This window comes from Vidua chalybeata, chromosome 3 (genome assembly GCF_026979565.1).
Source record: "Vidua chalybeata isolate OUT-0048 chromosome 3, bVidCha1 merged haplotype, whole genome shotgun sequence".
NCBI classification, from domain to species: Eukaryota; Metazoa; Chordata; class Aves; order Passeriformes; family Viduidae; genus Vidua; species Vidua chalybeata.
In genome coordinates, this window is record NC_071532.1 from 90,172,269 (window position 1) to 90,192,404 (window position 20,136).

General features: G+C 41.0%; 2 protein-coding genes across 3 annotated transcripts; both read left to right on the forward strand.

Annotated features, from left to right (window-relative positions):
• LOC128786181 (glutathione S-transferase-like) lies at positions 1-10,505 on the forward strand. 2 transcript variants are annotated; one of them, XM_053939273.1, is made up of 7 exons: positions 1-83; positions 4,352-4,468; positions 5,149-5,200; positions 8,328-8,460; positions 8,782-8,923; positions 9,927-10,058; positions 10,201-10,505. In XM_053939273.1, exons 2-7 carry the CDS (start codon positions 4,382-4,384, stop codon positions 10,321-10,323), a joined length of 669 nt encoding a protein of 222 aa, XP_053795248.1. In that variant the 5' UTR covers positions 1-83; positions 4,352-4,381; the 3' UTR covers positions 10,324-10,505. The 2 variants fall into 2 exon arrangements, with proteins under 2 accessions (XP_053795248.1, XP_053795247.1); XM_053939272.1 differs by lacking the exon at positions 1-83 and adding an exon at positions 396-487.
• Positions 10,506-12,933: 2,428 nt separating this feature from the next.
• LOC128786279 (glutathione S-transferase-like) lies at positions 12,934-19,165 on the forward strand. The gene is made up of 7 exons (XM_053939457.1): positions 12,934-12,992; positions 14,064-14,177; positions 14,821-14,872; positions 16,589-16,721; positions 17,602-17,743; positions 18,383-18,514; positions 18,835-19,165. Exons 2-7 carry the CDS (start codon positions 14,091-14,093, stop codon positions 18,952-18,954), a joined length of 666 nt encoding a protein of 221 aa, XP_053795432.1. The 5' UTR covers positions 12,934-12,992; positions 14,064-14,090; the 3' UTR covers positions 18,955-19,165.
• The last annotated feature ends 971 nt before the right edge of the window (positions 19,166-20,136 follow it).

Sequence of the window (20,136 nt, forward strand, 5' to 3'; positions counted from 1 at the left end):
CTGGAAACTCCCCCAAGCTGCAGAGTTTAAACAGCCCTGGGGAACCTGCTTGTGCTGGGTGGAGTCTGAGTTAAGGTCAGAAGGTAAGAACTTAAACATTCCTTTTCCTTAAAGCATTTGCATGACTATTTTTAAGTGAAACGACTAAGTTTTTTAGGGCATCTGTTGGTGTAATGTAAATTCTCTGCTCTCCTTTGTCTGTGTGCCAGGTAGACTAAAAATGGCTTGATAATTATTTACCAGTGGAAGCTGCAGGAGAGAAAATGCCAGAGAAAGATGTGTTTTAATCAGGAAATTAATTCTGTGGTGCAGTGTGGAGCTGACCAAGGCAGCCATGAAACAACTGAGAGGACAAAGTGCAAGTCTCGAGCACTGTGTTGTTTCTTCCAGGTTTGAGCAGGAAAGCTGGCCTGTGGGATATGCTGGACTCTAATCTCAGCTCCAGGGCTAAACAGCATTTCATGCTGAGTGCTACTGTTTTTGGAAGGTGATGATCTCTTAAATTGTTCTTGCATCCCTGAGATGTATGCTCAGAGAAGTTCTGGACAGGCATGTTACTAAGGCTCACAAGGCAATAGTAAATAGGATAGAAATATGGATTTTAGACAAAAACAATTTACAAAATTGTATGTAGTCAAGTGATGTGTTGAGGCTTTTGCTAGATATCAGGGCAATGTATGCAAGATGCAGTTATTTATTTTGCTGCAGCATAAATTCATAACATGAACCTGTTCTTCATCAGTTTCTGGGTTAGTGCAGTAGTCCCCAAATGTCCTGAGTAGTGATGTATTTTGGCTATAGGAATCAGATATTACTTAATCAAAATTAGAAGGTTTTTCATGCCTGTTCTCAACCGTCCCTGGACATTTGGCCGTTTGTACCTTTTTCAAGAGTCAATTTCCTTCAGCAGGAGCAGTCAGACATAGCTTTTGAGGAGCAACACCAGCTCATACCATGGACTGCTTGTAAGCCTGGTGGTTTGTATTGTTGTTATGAAATATATGTTAGACCATTGCCTATCTCTTTTTTTGTCCTTCTGCCATATGGTCTGGCTGATGAATGATAACACGTTTCTCTGGTAATTGTATAACTTTAACAGTTCAGCAATTCATGGAGCCTTTGATAGTTTACTTCCACTAGAAGTCATAAATCCACACAGCTTCCATAGCTACCAAGTGGCATGGCATGCTCCAAATGCATATTGAAAATCAGCATAAATATTTACAGACTTGGAGCAGCTGATGGATCTTTGTTAATGCAATTAATTCAGCTGCTTGTGTGCTCAGCTGTGGACTGAATGGTGGAGCTTCCACTGCTTCATTTGCAGTACTTAGTCAATAACCTGTGTTCCAGTTGCTGCTCAGATAATATGACCACCCAGAAATAATAATTCCAGATGGGTATTTAGAAACAGTGCATCTTACATCTGCTTGAGCCTTTTAGGCTTTATGGGTGGTTGCTACACAGCTGTGATGTCATTCCTTCCCCAGGAGGAAGGAGTAATGTAGTGGGACTTGGCATGTCAGTTACTATCCCAGAGGCTGTTCCTTGCCTTTCTTCTGCAAACAAAATGAATGATTTACTACAGTCTGGCAGTCCCAGGACAAGTGCAACTAGCTTCAAAATCCTCAGTGTCTACCTTGTGTGTTGCCCAGTGAATGAGCTCTTCATCACCTTAGGTTATCAGTATCAGGGGTTTTTCTATTTCCTTGAAAGAGCTGTCTGGTGGTGGCAGAATCCTACAACTTCTGAAAAGTGTTAGTTTTTAGTACCGAGTCTTGGAAGGTTTTGAATTATTTTAATATGATTTTCAGATAATAGCTGCTCATCTGACTGAAGAATGTAATACAGGTATTCTATACTTCTCTTACACAAATTGTAATTTATATAGAAAGACCCAATGACCATTTTTAATTAAGGCAAACAGTAAGAAATGGGTGACAGCTATACAAGATTACTTGGCTACTAATAAAGCATCAACATATTCTATCAAAAATGGATCAACTTTTTAAAACAGTACCTCCTGAAAGTCTCTTAGTAAAACTAGAAAAATAGTGGAGGTCTGAGTGAAATCTTGAGACCTTGGCTCTGTAGGCTGTATCTTTCCCCAAATAAATGAAAAAACGTGTTGAGGGCCTGGATGAATAGGTTTGCTTTTTTAATGTAGAAGTTGCTAAGTTTCTCATTAGTCGAGGGTTGTATCTTCTGATCTTTAGGGAATCTCAGGTGTCAGTACTCCCAGGGGAGTGAGCAACTAAACTGAGCCCACCAGACAAGACTCAGGTTCAGACCCACTAACTGAAAGTAGCTGTATGTGAGCTACAGGTGTCAGGTCCTGTATGGTCAATGGAGATGCATTCAGCACATCTAAAGACTAAGGTGACTTTTAACCAAAACTCAAGAGGGTTTTTTTGGTTTTGGGGTTTTTTTTGTTTAGTTTTTTGTTTGTTTGTGGGGTTTTTTTGTTGGTGGTGGTTTTGCGGTTTTTTTTGTTGGGTTTTTTTTCTGTGTTGGAATGTTAAGGTAACTAAAATCCACTCAGAGCTGACAGATTTTTTTTTTTTAATTAAAATATAATGGCAAGTTTTAATTCTATGTTTGTCATTGTTCTTCTCACATAATTTAATGCCACATGGAATCTCTTGTTCATGTGAAGTGATAAAATGATACCTGAGGCTTCTTGTGCCTATTCTTCTTCTGCAAACAAAAGATAATGTTTCCAGGAGGATTGAAGTTCATATACTTGATATTTCGGTTGTTGGCTTTTTTAGTTAAAGGAAAAGTCTTATTTACTGTAAGTTTCAGCACATTATAAGGTAGGGCAATGTGTGTTGAAATGATAGAGATGCAACGAAACTGAAAAGTATGATAACAAAAGAAGCACTAGATAGTTATTGTGAACTATGTTGATAAACTGCCCTACAGTGAAAAGTAGTCACACAAGATGCAGAAACTAATAAAACACTGTCCCTAGAGCCAAATATTGTAATTAGGAACAACTATTCACACTTTAAAACTGGACATACTTTTTCCCATAATGTGTATTTTGATTATATTTACTAAATTACCCCAAATATTCCTATTTATTTTAGTAACAACTCAGTTCTTACTGGAATTGCTCAAGGGAGAACTCTCAATCTTGTTTTTTATTTAAGTCAAGTTTGGGCAAAATATGTTCCAGATGTACTTTATTTTAAGTTCACCTACAAAGCATTGTGGCTTGAAGAAAACATACCACTAAAATGTACTGAGGCTGATTCAAATAAGAAGTGTCAAGTGGATGTAAGGTGTGACAGATGTAATGTTGCAGCTTTGGCTTTAACTCTGGGAAAACTGGAGTCATCTGGAATTTTAAGTGAGGCACTCTGAGCCATTAGGATATGATGAGGAAATCTGTTTTAAATTGTTTTTTTCCTTCTGATCATCAGTGTATGATACAAGCATCTTTGTGAAGGGGAATGCTATTCTTGTTCTTTTAGTAATTAGGGCACGAGCACAGAGGAATTAAGGCCTGGATGTGGAAATGCTTGTGCTCACATCTGAGCACTGCCAGTCCAGCTGGTTGCTCGGTACGAACGCGCTGTCTTTGCCGTGTGCTCTGGGAGAGGTGCAGTTACAGCAAAGCATCGACAGCCTCGATGTGCCAGTCCCCCTGGAAACACAGGGCCCCATGCCCCAGGGGATACTTCTCAGGGCACATGAAGCCAATGCAGCTAGGTTCCACATCTGGCTTCAAGGGACACCTCAAGGCTGCCATAAGCAGCAAGGAAACAGGCTGCAGCCATGCAGAATGGCCAAGGAAGCTCATCCTGTTTCATGGAATAAAGGGAATAGCAACAATTCATTTACCCCTATTTGAAGAAAGAAATGGTCTGCATATGAAGCTGCAAAATGCAAATAAGGCAAACAAAGCTAGACAAATTTCAGCCTACTGGTAAAATATATTTTCCTTTCCTTCTTTTCTTCTTTTCAATGATGATGATGGCAATGAAGCTAAATGAGTAATTTCCCTGAGGATGTGGAAGGATTTTCAGTAGCTTTGTATAATTGTTTTCATAGTCAGCAGTGTTCCCCCTGTAGCTAGGGGCTCATACCACTTGTTTAAACAGGTCTGTGTTTGCTTGCAATCATAAGAAACCTCCCTGGCAGCACTGAGGAAGGCTTTACAGATTCACACATCTTTCCTTTCCTAGTACTGGCTGTGTGGTGTCACTGATCTGTCTCTCATTTTATGTTTTGAACCAAATGAAGTTTAAACTTCAATGGGCATAGTGAGAATAAAAAGTGCTATCTCGCCTCAAAATAATAGTGCTTAAAATGCCAGTTTTATGAGATACTGTTTTCTGCTTAGTATCTTTTAGGGAACCAGGAGCTCAGGAACATGTCAGGGAAGCCCAGGCTTACCTACTTGAATGGAAGGGGCCGGATGGAGCCCATACGATGGCTCTTGGCAGCAGCTGGTGTGGAGGTTGGTTGACGTTTTCAGTAGAGTGTTACAGACTAGTGTTCTCTACTTTCCTCTGTGAGGGATGATTTAACATGCATGTGGCGGATAAAAGCTGCATGAGGGTGATTAAATTCTTTTGTCCAGTGGCACTGCATGTTTGTAACTACCTTTTTCCATGGTTGATACTTGGGATGCAAACTTGGTGCCATTTAGAGTTTATTAGAAGTAGTAGCAGTCTCCTGAAGTGATTAATCATAAAGGGACAAAATGGGGATTTATTTAAAGGGCCTTTATTAATTGTCAGTTATCTAACTGTGCTGAACTACCTTAACTCAATCTTATTAAGTTTGCAGTTGCAATGTGTGTAAGCTGGGGTGGGGTTAGAAATATGTGCTTCCCTTGGCACTGGCTCCAACCTGTCTTGTTTCTGTAGATGCCTGCACTCTGTTTGTGCTTGATCTTCAGTTATTTCTGAATCAGTGCACTGATGCAGAAATGTCCAGGCCCTCCTTCTGCTCCCCATCAGCTGTCAGGGTGTGTGTGGGATCCTTGGGACATCTGCACCTAAACAGTGCAGCTGAAGACCTGGCCCATTACCTTTTGCTTGACTCAGTAATTCTGGGCATGGTTATGTGCTATCACTTAACAGAAGAAAAATGTTCAAATACAGCAGTGTGACACAATTCTCACTCCTTTTTCAGTTTGAAGAAGTTTATTTGGAAACAAAAGAGCAGTATGACAAGTTAATCAAAGGTAAGAATCCTGATACCTGAGACTTTGTCCTTCAAACTAATTGTCCAGCCTAGTTAAACTTATGGTTTGATATAGTTTATTTGAACCAGTGGAAACTTCTGGGTGCACACCTTGAATAGTGCAATACTAATTTTGAGTAACCTGCTATTTCCAGTGCCAAATAACTGGTATAAGCTAAAAGCCAGAGCTTCTGTGATTGTGTTTATTGTAGTACATTAAACAGGAAAACACCTATGCTGTTGAATTGTTAGTATGGTACCTGGCACATTTTTAGTCCAGGGCAAATAGAACTCCCTGAGCCAGAGATGTGAAGCTTCCCCTAGTTAAAAAGCATGGAGCCAGCAGGAAAGCCTGGCATGGTCAACGCAGTATGCCACAAAGGCTTCATACCAACCTTGGGAGCATGACCAGTTCTTCCTGCACACCAGTGCAGACCCCTAGCCACTGCCCTTGATATCTGGTCAGAAGAAATCCAGCAGTGAACCCCTCTACAGAGACCCTGGAAAGAGAAGACATTCCTGCCAGAGTGGGGAAGGAGTTGGGACAGTGAGGAGCAGTAGTGCATATGCCCCACAGTTTACCTGCTGCCAAGACCCATGAGAGAAACCTCGGAGAAGGCTGGACTTGCCAAACCATAAAAGGAGACTTGGAAGAGGTCTTGCCTGCATTGTGGCTAAGCTAAGAAGGAAGAAGCTGTGTCTAAAGAAATTCTGTCAGGGAAAACTAAGGTGAACAAAAATAAGATAGAAATGATATTAAATAAATCAGAATTAAATTTACAGGTCCAGTTTGCTGGGACTCTTAAAATGTGGGAGGACAGTGCAGTGTACACAAACCAATTACAGCTCTAAATGTAAGAGTACAGACCCTGAAACCCCAAATCCCTATATCCTTCACAAGAGTAGGTTATCTAGAAAGAGTGATAATGTAACCAGGATTGTATCTGAGCTTACTGATATCCAGAGAGAAAAATTAAATGGTGGTGAAAAGGATAGGGAAGTTTTATAAGGAAAATCAAGTGTTTTATGTCTATACATTGAGCTTAAGATGGTGAGAACACAAAGAAAAAAGGTGTGGTTTTTTAATAGAATGGGTTGAAGAAAGAGATAAATTAGTCATCCTGATAAAGGGGCCTCTGGAATGTTGCCAGTTGTGCAGGGCAGGACTCAACAGGAGCAACTCCATATTACTTCTCCCTTAAACATTTTTTCTCTCCCTACCAATATGATTTTTGACAGTTTCCTGTGTTTAGACACTACCACACATTAGACTGGCCCAGGCATGACTTTGGCCTGTGCCAGCTGATGATCCTTCAGGCAGTGCCCCAGCAGAGTCAGGATGATGCCTGGGCCAGGGGCTGTTCCCAACAGGCAGCTTGCAGAGAGGCAGCTGTTTTGGAGGCAGAGAGAGTTAAATAGCTTTGGCCTTTGCAGACCTCTACCTGTTGGCCTGTGGGATGACTAACCTGGTACAATCTGTGCAGCCAGAGGTTGCCCAAGTGGTACCTGGGTATCAGTGAGCTCAGCTGGTTGGTTGCAAATAGCAGGTGATTGTTTTTTAATGTGTGCTGGACAGACCACCTTTGGACAGCACAATCCAATCCCTGGAATGACTGGTAAACTCCTTTTAATCCTGCATATGTATTCTGTGCTGTGGTTATGTGAAGTGGTTCTCTCTGCAAAATGAGGGAGGAGAGGCAGTCCACTACTGATTTTTAAGAGGGACTCCTCTGTTACGTAGATAAGAAACAAATGGTGTATTCAGTCATATTTGCTGTGTTGCTTTTTGTCAAGGGCCAGAAAGACAAATGTTATTTTTCACTTCACATCTTTCTGCTGAAAAATACCCTTCAGGATCTATTAGTTTTCCTATTCTATTGTTTCTGCTAGACAGATACCAAGTAATGTTTTTTCCTTAAGATGCAGAGGTGTGTTCTGGAAAGACAAGAACACACATGATCTTTCTGTGAATGTTTACAAGAAGCAAACACAAGCTATTTGTTGCTGCAGAGATAACTACTCATTGAATTTCAACTGTGAATTAATAATATAGAATGAGTGAAGAATATTAATTCTAGCCTAGCAAGGTATTTTAACAGCTCTGGAGAAAAAGATCGGCAGATATGCCTGTTAAAATGAACCTTCATATCTGAAAGAAGGATTCACCAAACAGATATAAATTGAGCAATTAAAAGAAATTAACTTTGAGCAATGGAAGTGGCAGCTGCCTATTTGGATTTGGAGTTCTGCTGTGATTATAAGCAGGGCAGGATTGTTCTCAGGATGCCATTAGTGTGTAGATGGAGGAGGGGGTGTCTCTAAAAACAGTGAATTAGTCCAGCAGAAAACTGGTGTAGAATAGACTGACTTTGCAATGCTAAATCTCTGTGTATACTTAGCTCTCAGAGCTGCCTCACTGAAAGCTCAGACAATTGCTTCTACCAGCACCAGCGGAAAATGGGACTATAAAGATGTTTCTATATAGGCCTAAATTGTTGTAGAATGGCACTGAGACTAGGCCTGTAAAATCACTCTAACTCTGGTCCTGAAGTGAGTGTGTGAAACTTACTCAAACACCAACAGCTTTCACAGGCTCTGCCTTTAGCTCTGTAGCTTCAGGATGTTTAAAGTTGCCTGAACCCTTCCTGTATTCCAGCAGCTTGGTCTTGCTGCAGTACTACTCAGGTATGTCCCTGACAGGGAATTGATCTGCATTCAAAAGAACTGGGTTTTTTTTTTTTTTTTTTTTAAAGTTCATATTTACCATGTATCTTTATTCTCCTCCTATTCCTTGGGTTGGAAGTGCTGGTTCAGGCTTTTCCTGCCAGTATGAGGCAGGCTCCAGAAGTACAGAGGTACAGGCAGGACCAACTCCCACTAGCCAGTGAAGCTCTGTCAGTGCTGTCAAGCCCAGGGCCCAGCTGTGCTGTGGTGACTTTGCTACAGGAGTGTGATGCAGGCTGTTTGATCTTCCCCACAATGTTAGTTGAATGCTGTGAGTTTTACAGTTAGAACAAGACATGAGTGGTCCCCTACACTGCAAGAGAAGTGTGCTCAGTGTCTCACTCTCCTGTACACCTTGCAGTCCAGGAGGAACTAACAGGCTTTCCTTCACCTCTCCACCCTAGATGGATTCCTGCTCTTCCAGCAAGTGCCCCTGGTTGAGATCGATGGGATGAAGATGGTGCAGACCAGAGCCATCATGAGCTACATAGCAGGGAAATACAATCTTTATGGGAAAGACTTGAAGGAGAGAGCCCTGTATGTAACACCTCCTATCACTAACAGAGCAGTCTGTTATTTGATAGCTACATTATATAAACCAAATTCAATCCTGTAAATCCCATATAAAGGCATCAAAAAGGCTAACAATAAGATTTAACCACTGCTTCTGAAGTGTTCCTAACAGAAATAGGCTTCTGTTCTTTCAGAAAAATATTCAGGTTTCATTCATACTTAGTTTTGGCTGTGAAAATTGGCATTATGTTGGTGATATAAAATTCCTGCAAGTTGCCTTAGTTAATTGGAAAACAGATGAAATAATTTCTGTGCTTTTTTCTACCATCTTCCCCTGACCAATAGGATTGACATGTATGTGGAAGGAATATCAGATCTGATGCAAATGATTTTGATGTTTCCTTTCTCTCCACCTGATGCAAAAGAGAAAAATATTGAGTCAATTAAGGAGAGAGCAACTAACAGGTACTTTCCAGTCTTTGAAAAGGTAAGTGACAGGAAGTATGTGTCTATAAAACTTGCAGAAACTTTTTGGATAATTTCAAAATAAGAATGTAGTGTAGGTCAGTTCCCAATCCTCAGCTTTTTTGGTTATCAAAAAAGGGGAAATACAGCAGTACATCTTCCGCTCTTTGTTTGCTTGTGTTGTCAGGGCTGTGGTATTTGAACATCTGCGAAGCAATATGTTCTCAGCTGTACAAAAAAACTTTTCAGTAAAAGTTTTGTGATTATTTTTCTTGAAGGAGCAGTTCTGTACTTATATTTGTTTAAAGCCCATCTCTCCCCCATACTTAATTTCATTTGGAAAAGTTTCCCTGGAAGAACGCAAAAATCCCTTGTACATAAATCAGGTATAGAGGAGTACTTGAGTAAAATGACAGTCACAGATTTATAAAACAATAACCCCAACCCATATGATTCATGCATCTGGCAATATTTCACACTTTTGTGATAATGATCTAGTTTTCTTGGAAAATAATAATAAAAGCTGAACATCACACAAGTTCTTAGCACTAAAATAGTCTGTTCCCAAAGGCAGGCATTTTGTTTAGTCAGTTGTTGCAATTCTGCATTTCTAAGTTTCCTTCCTGATATCAGCATTGGACATCACTTCATATGAAATATCTAAATGGGAATTCTATGAATTCCTTAAATTGCTTGTTGCTTCCTCCATTATCCCTGTTTCTAATCCTAGGACTGTTACTAGTCTACTTTAGCACGTGGTTTTTTTTCTGTTCCTAGTCCCCATCGTCATTCATTATTACCGAGTGACCAAAGTTTGTAGTCTGTGTACTAGAACATGAAATGAACAAAACTTCAATTTTTCCCAGCAATAATGAAATTTAGGCTCAGCTTCAGCAGAAAGGTCCACTCTGAAATTTCAGGTAGAATTGCTGCTCAGCTCTGCAGCTGTGCTGTGAGGCTTAGCTGCCAAGGATGCCCATATGCCCCACTCTCATCTGCAGCCCACATTTTCTTGTCTTCTCCAGGTTTTGAAACAACATGGCCAAGACTTTCTTGTGGGCAACAAATTCAGCTGGGCAGATGTTCAGCTAATAGAAGCCATTTTAGCAGTGGAGGAGAAAGTTCCTGATGTGCTCTCAGGGTTTCCTCAGTTGCAGGTAATTTAATTACTGAGTATGCTGTATTCAGGAGCTAGAGGTCAGTCCTGAAGTAATCATCTCCCTATGCTGGGTAAATCACATTTTTGTGGCTGGAATTCCTCTCTTGCTCTGTTTTTAATTTTTTTTTTTTTTTTTTTAGGTATTTAAAAGCAAAATGAGCAATATGCCTACAATTAAGAAGTTCCTGCAGCCTGGCAGCCCAAGGAAACCCCCACCAGATGCCCATTATGTAGAAACTGTGTTGAAGATTTTTAAGAAATAAGAGCCTTGCCACCTTTGGTGAGACCCAAAATGCTGGGAGAGCGGGGGAAAGCAGAGCAGCAACCCCAATCCCTAAACCAAAGGAGAAGGAAGCTCAGCAAATTAGTATTGTTTTAGTTAAAACTAGTGCTAGAGGAACAAAACAACCCATACCAGAAATAAATCATTCTGTTATACTGGCAATGTGACAGCAACTTTGTCTTTATTGATATCAAATGCTTGGCAAAACATGAAAACAAAGGAGTATGGAGGCAAAGAATTATTTGTAGGATCGGGAATTTATTAATTTGGAAAAAGAACAATGCAGTGTTATATTGTTAGAATGTAACTTGTTGGATTATTTTTCTGTATTTCAAACCTGTGTGATCATACCAGCTGCTTACAAATATATTACCTCTTGAGAGCAAATTGTTGTGAAAGCAAGGTGCAGTCTGTTTTGCAGACTCTGGCAAGACAGAGGGGGTTTATTTCTACACATTTAGGACAGAACACAGAGCAACAGATACTCACGGTCCATTTAATTTCAAATAAAAATATTTACAGCAGACAATGAACAGCCTTGTGAAGTGGCCTGATGCAACAGAGAAGCACCTGCTTACAAGGAAACGGTGTTCCAACAACTGTCAGTAACCAGATCTGATGCTTAATAGTCTATGACATGAGTGAAGGAAAAAAGAAATTAAAAAAAATATGGGAAAATGAACCTGAGGGAGAAAACAGAAGAACACCATTTCCCAAAATAGCTCAGTGAAGTGACATTTCCAAAAGTCAAGTTACGAGACAGACTGTATTGGACTTAGTTGCCTGAAATCTCAGTGGATACTTGTGACAGAACAAGAAACGTCAGTGTTGGGATTAAATCATCCTCTGAAGACAGTGCTCCTCTCCCCTACCTCTAAGGAAGGCTGAAGGGAATGGCTTCATCAAAACTTTTAACTATCTCAGTAGAGACAGAATAATTTTGAGTAGTTCAGCCATAACTGAAGAGCATGCTGAGGGATTCCTCCTGAATTTGGACCTATTGGAAAGAGACTAGACAGCTAGACCAGGTGTAGGTGTCTACAAAGTTGGATGAGATGGGTTTTTCTAAGTTGTCTACACTATAATTAACTTTCAGGCTTGAACTCATATTTCCCTACCAGGTGATCACTAGACTCAGGATGTCGCCTAGAGTTTATCAGGGGCAGGCCTACAAATAGTGAATCCAGACAAGTTACCTAAGAGGAGTTTGGGTTTGTGGAACAGCCAGATGCTCCTTGGTGCACATGTGCCATAAGTCATATGTGTCCAAAAATGGGGGAAATACTGTTTCCAACAGTGTCAGAAGCTGGATGGAAGACCTTCCCAAAATGTAAGGAGGGGATAGAGGGACATAGAGCCCTAACCAGAATGGGGAGCTACAAGAGGTGCCCTCAGTCAGGGGTCCTCTTTTGTGAAGCCTGGCTCCCTTTCTGTGCCATATGGGATACAGAGTGTTTCACCTGGGGACTAGGCACCTCCTAAAAGACAATACATTGTAGTGGTGATTCTTTTGATGCCCTGTCCATCTGTGATTCTAGCTCTCAGTAAATTATGAAGCTTATTTTATTGTCAAGCATGGAACACATCAATATAACAGGTACCTCGTCATCCAAAGAGGAAATAAACCCATATTTTTCAGCAGCAAAACATGTGTTAAAGGGAGTTGTTGCAGGAGCTGTTTCCCTCCTGCCTTACTGAAGCACTCAGACAACACTTCCAGCTAGTGTCCAGGAAAGACCTGAAGGAGAAAGCCCCTCCTACTGTAACAACCATTTTTTTTTGTGTGACAAACTGCAATTTAGACAACCTCCCTGTCTAACATAAGAATAATATGCCATCTCATGGCTATGTCCAGGGCAATTCAGCAAAAGTTTGCTTTTGTATGTATATATTGACCTTGACTACATCAGTATTAACCATGTAGATTAGATAGGCAGGATGCTGCATGGGAGATTATTCTGTACTGACATATTGAAATCAATACAGTTGGCCAAAGAAAACAGTCAGGAGTGCAGAGTGCAGTTTGACTTCTCATACCACACTTCATTCACTGTCTCTTACAGTTTTCTTTATCTTGTATTTTCACTGAGTCAAATTCAGGGAAATGTTTTTGATAGAAAAAAATTCAAAACCGACCCCAATGTCCAGAGATGAAATTGAGCAGAAGTGTCCTAAAGGAATATACACTAAGCAAGGCATAAAAGCTTGTGACAGATTTGAGCTGAATTAGTTGATGTGATTTATGTAGAGTGACAATGTGTAAAAAGTAAAAAAACAGAAAACATTAGAATAAAAGTGTGATTGCCATAGTAGCAATCTTTTCTACTGAGTGAGTTTTTCAACCATTATAATTATTTTTAACTAGAAAATGGAAAGCATATTATAATTTTGTGCTGGCACAGATGTTCCCAATGACCATGACCTCTCATCTACCTTACATTTCTACATTGTCAGCATTAGTCAGGAATTTATTTTCTGTAGGTGAGGAGTAACTTAACAGAGCTAATTGGTTTTGTTTGCTTAAGAGAGAGAAGTTTCCTGTTTGCAGAGAGCTGTTTGGAATACTCAGTGTAGGAGGGGCTCCCGGGGAGTTATATAATCTCAAGGCAGAACTGCTGTGACCTTAGAGTGGGTTACACTGTGCACAAGGTAAGTGGGGATATTATTTGGGACATGCAGGGAGTTGTTGTACATGAAACTCAGTCAGTGGATGGGTTTTATAGATTAAATGTGTGTATGTACTTTCTTTACTAACATGGTTACATGTACCAAATGTTAACTTCTTAATCAGCTGCTTTTGAGGTGTACAGAATTAAGAAAAAGAAGTGTAGATCTCACAAGTGGGGAGTGTTTCCTCTCACCTCCTTCCTACTGTAGAGAAGCTGACATGTTATTTACAAGGGGAATATGGTGGTGGTTTGGCCGTTTTCCTTTTGCTGCTGTTAATGCTTCAGCTTTGTTGCTGACAGGGTGTCAATAGCTGTGAGGCTGGTATAGGCTGGACACTTTGCGTGTGTTTGTCGCTGATGTGCACGCGTGGTTCTGAGTGGGGTGGGTGACAGTCTGCCTAGAAACTGTTGTTGCTTTAAGTTGCTGCCTAGAAACTGCTGTTGCTTGAAATTCTAGCAGAGCTGGAACTGGACCAAGCAAGCATTGCCCTGAGGCTGTGCCTGTGGTAAAGGCAAATCTGATGTTACCAGAGGCAAAATTAATTTCCATGTTTTGGAGGCTTGTCTAAAGAAATTAAAGAAGCAGGGAGTGTTGTAAAAGAGGTTGACTTGGGGAAAGAATTCCTTCCTGGCTGATTATAATGGAGTATAATGGCTGATTGAGCAAGCACAGAAACTGCTGTGTTTATGGCATATATCTGATTAAACAGTAAACTGTATTCTGAGATAAAGCCAAAATGCACAGAGAGCACCCTCTGCTTTCTGGTCAGAACAGAATGCTTTGGATGGAAGTGGTTTTGATTCACTTGTTCTCTGACTGGGCCAATTGCTCTAATTACAGAGTTCTGCTTAAATATTCTGCATGTGTAAGAAACATTTGAAGGCAGAATGATACAAGGCAGTCTCTCAATATAATCTAACTTTTAGCTCCACTATTAATTGATTCAAGTCTTGGACCACAACTGATGGTTTCAAACAAGATAACTTTGAGAGACAGTTAGAGACTCCAAACTAGGATTGTGAATCTTTATTTTGCAAAACTTCATTGCAGATACTAGGGAATCAGGCACGTGGAAACATGTCTGGAAAACCCAAGCTGCACTACTTCAATGGACGTGGCCGGATGGAACCAATTCGGTGGCTCCTGGCAGCAGCTGGGGTTGAGGTTTGCTTCTGGTCTTTTATACTGAGATCCTGTGACAAATATGTGCTTTTACTGTTCCTTCTGAAAACTGTGACTGAGCAGCAGTTTCATGCTCTGCCTTTAGTGCCTTGCTGAGCAAGCCACGAGCGACCACAAGCTTATCCTAAGCAGGGGGCAAGTTCCTGTCTTACTTCAAAGCATCAGGTCCAAAACCTGCTGGTAGCACCACAAATGCTTCTCCCCTGTAGCTAGAGAGCTCCTCAGCAGCAGAACCTGGCTTCTTAATCTTCTGATCACAGAGGTCAAGCACCTGCAGTTCTGAATACCTTCAGTTAAATTCCAGTGTCCAAAACAGCAAGAGCTTATTATTGCTGCCAGGATGTACTTTACCTTTGAAGGTACTGGATATTGTAAACCACAAAGTAAGTTTTTTTTACCTCTGACAGATTCTGATATTAAACCAGAGATGGAGTATGGGAATCTGTGTGTTTCAAGATCCATGGCTTTCTGTCACAGTGATGGCCAATGTGCCTGACAGCTTTCAAATATATGTTTTAAGAAATAAAATTGCCCAAAACACATCTCTTTACACCTTCTTTACCTAAATGAGGAAGAAGCTAAATCATGGAATGACAACAGAACTTTTCTTCTCTCCTTCCTGCAGTTTGAAGAATCTTACCTGGAAAAAAAGGAGGATCTGACAAAGTTACAGAAGGGTAAGTTTCTTTCACTTTTAGATAATAACAGCAGCAATAGTAAGAATTAGAATTAGAGTTACTTGTCTGAGAACACCTAAGAATTCTTAAGTCTTAGTGTCTTAAAAAGAAAATCTCTTAACTGAATTGTACATGAAGTCTCAGAGGTGCACACTGCAGCATTAAGGTGGTGTTATCCACCCAGTTACTTCAATCTCCACTGAATCACAGAAGGGCTGAGGTCAGAAGGGACCTCTCAAGATTGTCTACTCCACCTCCCCTCTTCAAGCAAGCCCCCCTCCAGCCAGTTACCCAGGATGATGTCCAGCTGGGTTTTGAGTATCTCCAAGGATGGAGAATTTACAGCTTCTCTGGACAACCCACACAGTCAAAGAGTCTTTCTTCAAGTTCAGATGGTTGACTTTCCTTTGCTTCAGCTTGTGCCCATTCCATCCTATGGCAATAGAGGCTTTTGTCATCAAATCATCTTGAAATTCATTAGCATCTTAAGTTGCCTTCAAAGTTGTTGTTTTATAATCCCTATGAAAACAGAGTTTCAGATTTCCGACTTGACCTGTACGTACCTTTACTGCATTCCTGCCACCCAAAGCAACTACCCACCGTGCTAGCTTCAGCTTCCATCTTCCTGATCATCATAATAATCATGTTTCCTCCAAACCAAATTGCATGTCTATGCTCTTCACCTGGCCTGTCAAAAGCAATCTGAGCTTGGGTTAGCATTTGCAGTCCAGCTGTCCTGTAGGACAGGTCCCCCTGTTACAGGCTGCCTTTCAAAAAGTATTTGTGGACACAAGCGTAAAGACACATGCACACTTACAAAGAGAAACATATCTGATCAGTTATCCGAGTCAAGAAATATGATTCTATAATGCAAAAACTCTTCCACGCTTCTCTGACATGATGCCTCTAGTTCTGGAGGTATTTTTACTTCTTTCATGCTAAGACAAGGTTTCTGCATGCTAGCAAAAGAGTTGCATGGCTCCTGCCTCACTCCAAGTGATATTTGGGTCTTGCAGGAATCTCATGGAACTCATTCGTTCCCACTTCGTGCCTGTACAGATGAGATGCCATTTGTAAAGTCAATAAAGTAGTCACAAAGATCTTTTATATTCACTATTATTTATATATTCATTATTATTCACATTGTGTGTTGGCCAGTGCTTAGAAAGTCCAGATATATTTAGCAAAACATGACAGAAACTGGCTGGACTAGATCCTTCAATCCTTCTTGTCTGTATTAACCTCCTTGAAAATCACCTATGTTAGAGCCATGCAGTGCATGTATTTTTCAGTATGTGACAGCTAAAAGTTCTGCATTTGGCTCTTTCCTCAAATCTGAAATTCCCACAAGTTCATTGCTATAGTATTAAGTTATTAACATGTCACTAAGAAAAGGTTGTTGCATGGTGAGCATTTTCCACACCTTCTTGCAAGAATGAGGACGGTTGCTACCAAAAGGGTTGTCAAGCATTGTACCAGGCTGCCCAAGGAAGTGGTTGAGTCACTGTGTGTAGATGTGCACTTGGGACATGGTTTAGTGGTGGAATTAGGCATTGTTGGTTTTACAGTTGGATTTGATGATCTTAGGACTTTTATCCAGCCTGAATGATTCAGATTCTAAATAAAAAGTAATACATGTGGTTAATTTGCCTAACACGTGCTGGTGGTTCTCATTCAGGGGCTGAATGTCTCCTTGTGTTATTCCCTTTGGCCTAGATGGATCCCTGCTCTTTCAGCAAGTGCCAATGGTAGAGATCGACGGGATGAAGCTGGTGCAGACCAGAGCCATTGCCAACTACATAGCAACGAAGTACAGCCTCTACGGGAAGGACGTGAAGGAGAGAGCCCTGTACTGTAACAGTAGCACCTTTGCTTGTTAGACCCCAGCTCACCCTGTAGCCCAGTGTAACACAAGGATATCCCAGCTCACAGCTCGATTCAGTGGGAGAGAGCAGCGCTGCTTTGTGCAGCACGAGCTGACTGTGACTGCAGCTGATGTCTACAGCAGAGATAGTCAGCTGGATTCCATAGGGCAAGTGAGCCCAGGAATCATCAATCAGAGGTCAATGCACTTATCAGAAGACAGCAGTCAGGGGGGCAGACTGTCCTACTGATGCTGCTTTTCATTTTCCCCTGCAGTTGTCAGCAACATCATTTTCTCCTCATCACATTCAGGGCAATGTCTTTTAAGGAAACAAAAACTCTCCTCTCTCTAATAACCAGGAATTAGTATAGAATTAGAATTAATAACAGGTTATTAAAGGACAGGACTCCTAGGGCACATGTTTTGACCTGAGGTATTTTTGAATGCTTGGAATTAATAAGCACTCTTAAACACATGTCAAGGTATTTGCTAGATATTTGTATGGACCTGCTGTTAAACTTAGGCTGTCTGATTGGATTTTTAACACAAGTTTGGATGGCATACTTGACAATTTCGTAGTCAGGTGCAAAAACCCATAGTCCAGACAAGAATCAGTCCCAGTAAGAAGTGAAAGGGCTACAATCTTTAGGTTTTGCCTAGGAATTTTGCATTTGCCTTTGGCCCAAGCTCCTCTCTTGCCTGCCTCCAGTGCAACTGCATTCTGGGGGGGAACTTTGCCAGGGTATGTGTGTGGGGGATAAAAGGGGCAGGGATTTCCCAGCATCTCAGTGAAGTTGTGCCAGGAGTAGTTGTGCTGTTCAGAGCTACTGTGTGTGGCCTGACCAAGTGGATCTATTCCTTTCAGAATTGATATGTACGTGGAAGGACTGTTTGATCTGAATGAGTTACTCCTGAAATATGGCTTCTTACCAGCAGACCAAAAGGTGGAACATTTTGCAAATATGATGGACAAGGCAACAAACAGATACTTCCCAGTCTTTGAGAAGGTATGTGGCAAAGAGGCTGTAGCTCAATTGATACTGTTACCTTGAACCTCCATCCTGGAAGCACACAAGTTTTATGGAGGAAAACAGAAGAAAAACTACCACTGGAATATCAATGCTCTGTTTTTGGTGGTGCTGGAATCAGGGTAGAGACAGGATGCTACAGAGGGGACAGAAGGCACTTCAAATCTGGGAGAGATGTAAAGCTGCAAAAACCCAGCACACAATGAGCTCCCCAAATGTCCATGTTTCAATGTGTGTGTTGTTTCAGACAAAAGACACTACAGCACCAGCTTTGACATCAAGTTCCCTCCTGAAGTGCAGATGGCCCTGTACCATACATGCTATGTAAAAGCATTACGGTTCCTTCTGTATCTCCTGCAGCTTAGCCTTCAATGCAGCTACAGCAGCCAAGGCAAGATGAGCACAACTGAGCTGCCAGACAGAAATGTAGAAGAGAAAGAGCTGATAGGTGATGCCTAGGATGGCAGTGTCATCAGATCATTGTTTGTACTACAGGTGTTTGAACTGCATTTCCTTCTTTCACAGAAATCTCCGTGCAATGTGTGACCCTGCTTTGAAGATCTCATATTAAGTAACACAGAGAAAAGACGTCATCTGGTTCTGGTTCTCTGTTTTTAGGTTTTGAAAGACCATGGAAAAGACTTTCTGGTTGGCAACCAGCTGAGCAGGGCAGATGTTCAATTACTTGAAATCATTTTAATGGCAGAGGAGTACAAACCTGATATACTTGCCAAATTTCCTCTCTTGCAGGTAAATGAATGGGCAGTTTGAATGGAGAATGAATTGTAAAGGACCACTGATTTAAAGTAGCTGAGAAATATGGGAGAGTGGGAGGGTCAGAAGTGACATACAAAATAATCAGATACCCTAAGAACTTTTAGCTGGCCTCACATACTCTTTTTTTTATTTATGCCACCTTCTGTCACTACAGCCTCAAAAGCAGAAGAGGGGCATATAGTTTCTTCTGCAGCATCAAGTCTTAATGGGACTTTCAGAGCATGGATAACATTGAAATGTCTGACAGTTGCAATGACTCTTAAGCACTGAGGTGTTTTGGTTTTGTTTTGTAGAGCTTCAAAGCAAGAATAAGTAATATCCCCACAATAAAGAAATTCCTGCAGCCTGGCAGCCAGAGGAAACCACTAATACGAGAGGAAGACGTACCTAAAGTGATGAAAATTTTCCACTGAGTCTAAAGCTGCAGAAACGATTTCATTGTGTTTGCTGACAGTGGGAAAATAATAAAAACACTGGAAACCAAGTTTTTTGATCCTACCAGCAAAGAAAATAGTTCACTAAATCGAGGGTGTATTGGACAACACAGAATGCCTTAAATAACTAAAGAGAATACCTGAAATAAATTCCTGCTATTGATGCTCAAAACCTGGCTGCTCATTGATTTCTTGCTGCTACTTCTGTGCCCAAGATTTGTATGGTTCTGTTTTTCTGTTATTCCCAAGAATTGTCAGAAAATTAGGAGAGATAATCCCAAAGAGTAGGTCATGGGTTTTTTTTCCTGGGAAATGCCAGGAAAAGACTGCAGGTTCTGGTTAGCTGAGGATGAAAGTTTGGATTCAGCTTTCCTCTGAGCTTAACTTGGAATATCCTTGGACCAGAGCTCCTACTACACCTCTGCTTTGTCACTAGACACTTGAAGTCTTGTATTGCAGCTTCACCAACGTTTCCTTTATCAGAAGGTCTATTGCAGCAGCTAAAAGCCGTTTGCAGACTGAGAAACCAATGCTGGCCACCAGTTTAAAACTTATTGAGGAGGAGTCAGGATGGTATCACATCTTAGTGAGACCCTGGAATGTAGAAATCCATATTGACTCACACCACTGCATATTAAACCAAGTTTAATCCAAGTTGTACTGGAATTCTTCATTCTAATCACTTAGATCAAGCTCCACTACTGAGGTTAGCAAGACTGTTGAATTTTGATAAATATGTACTTCTATGCAGTTAAATGTGTTTCTGCCCAGGGCAGGAGAGTTGGAACTAGATGATCTTTAAGGTCCCTTCTAACCCAAACCATTCTATGATTCTGGGATACTATTTAGACACCAAATAAACCAAGTTTGTAAATGAAAGAGCCAGTGCCCTAAATCCAGCTACAACTAGAGCACTGGCAGTTTTCAGCTGAGCAAACTCAGGGCTCTGTAGCTCTTGCTGAACAGCTTCTTCGTAAGTAATGTCATGCAGCATGAACTGTTTTTCATCATCAAAAGAGGAAATAAACCCATGTTTTTCAGCAGCAAAGCATATATTACAGAGAGTTGTTGCAGGAGCTGTTTCCCTCCTGCCTCACTGAAGCATTTGGACAACACTGACAGCTGCTGAGTGCTGTCAGAAACTCAAGCCAGAAACTTGGC

Excerpts from the sequence above, each read along its gene's own strand:
- LOC128786181 (XM_053939273.1), top strand. The coding sequence starts at position 4,382 with ATGTCAGGGAAGCCCAGGCTTACCTACTTGAATGGAAGGGGCCGGATG. Across the intron at positions 4,469-5,148 it reads TGGCAGCAGCTGGTGTGGAG|TTTGAAGAAGTTTATTTGGA; the intron begins GTTGGTTGACGT and ends CTCCTTTTTCAG. Across the intron at positions 10,059-10,200 it reads CAGGGTTTCCTCAGTTGCAG|GTATTTAAAAGCAAAATGAG; the intron begins GTAATTTAATTA and ends TTTTTTTTTTAG.
- LOC128786279 (XM_053939457.1), top strand. The coding sequence starts at position 14,091 with ATGTCTGGAAAACCCAAGCTGCACTACTTCAATGGACGTGGCCGGATG. Across the intron at positions 16,722-17,601 it reads GACGTGAAGGAGAGAGCCCT|AATTGATATGTACGTGGAAG; the intron begins GTACTGTAACAG and ends TATTCCTTTCAG. Across the intron at positions 18,515-18,834 it reads CCAAATTTCCTCTCTTGCAG|AGCTTCAAAGCAAGAATAAG; the intron begins GTAAATGAATGG and ends TTTGTTTTGTAG.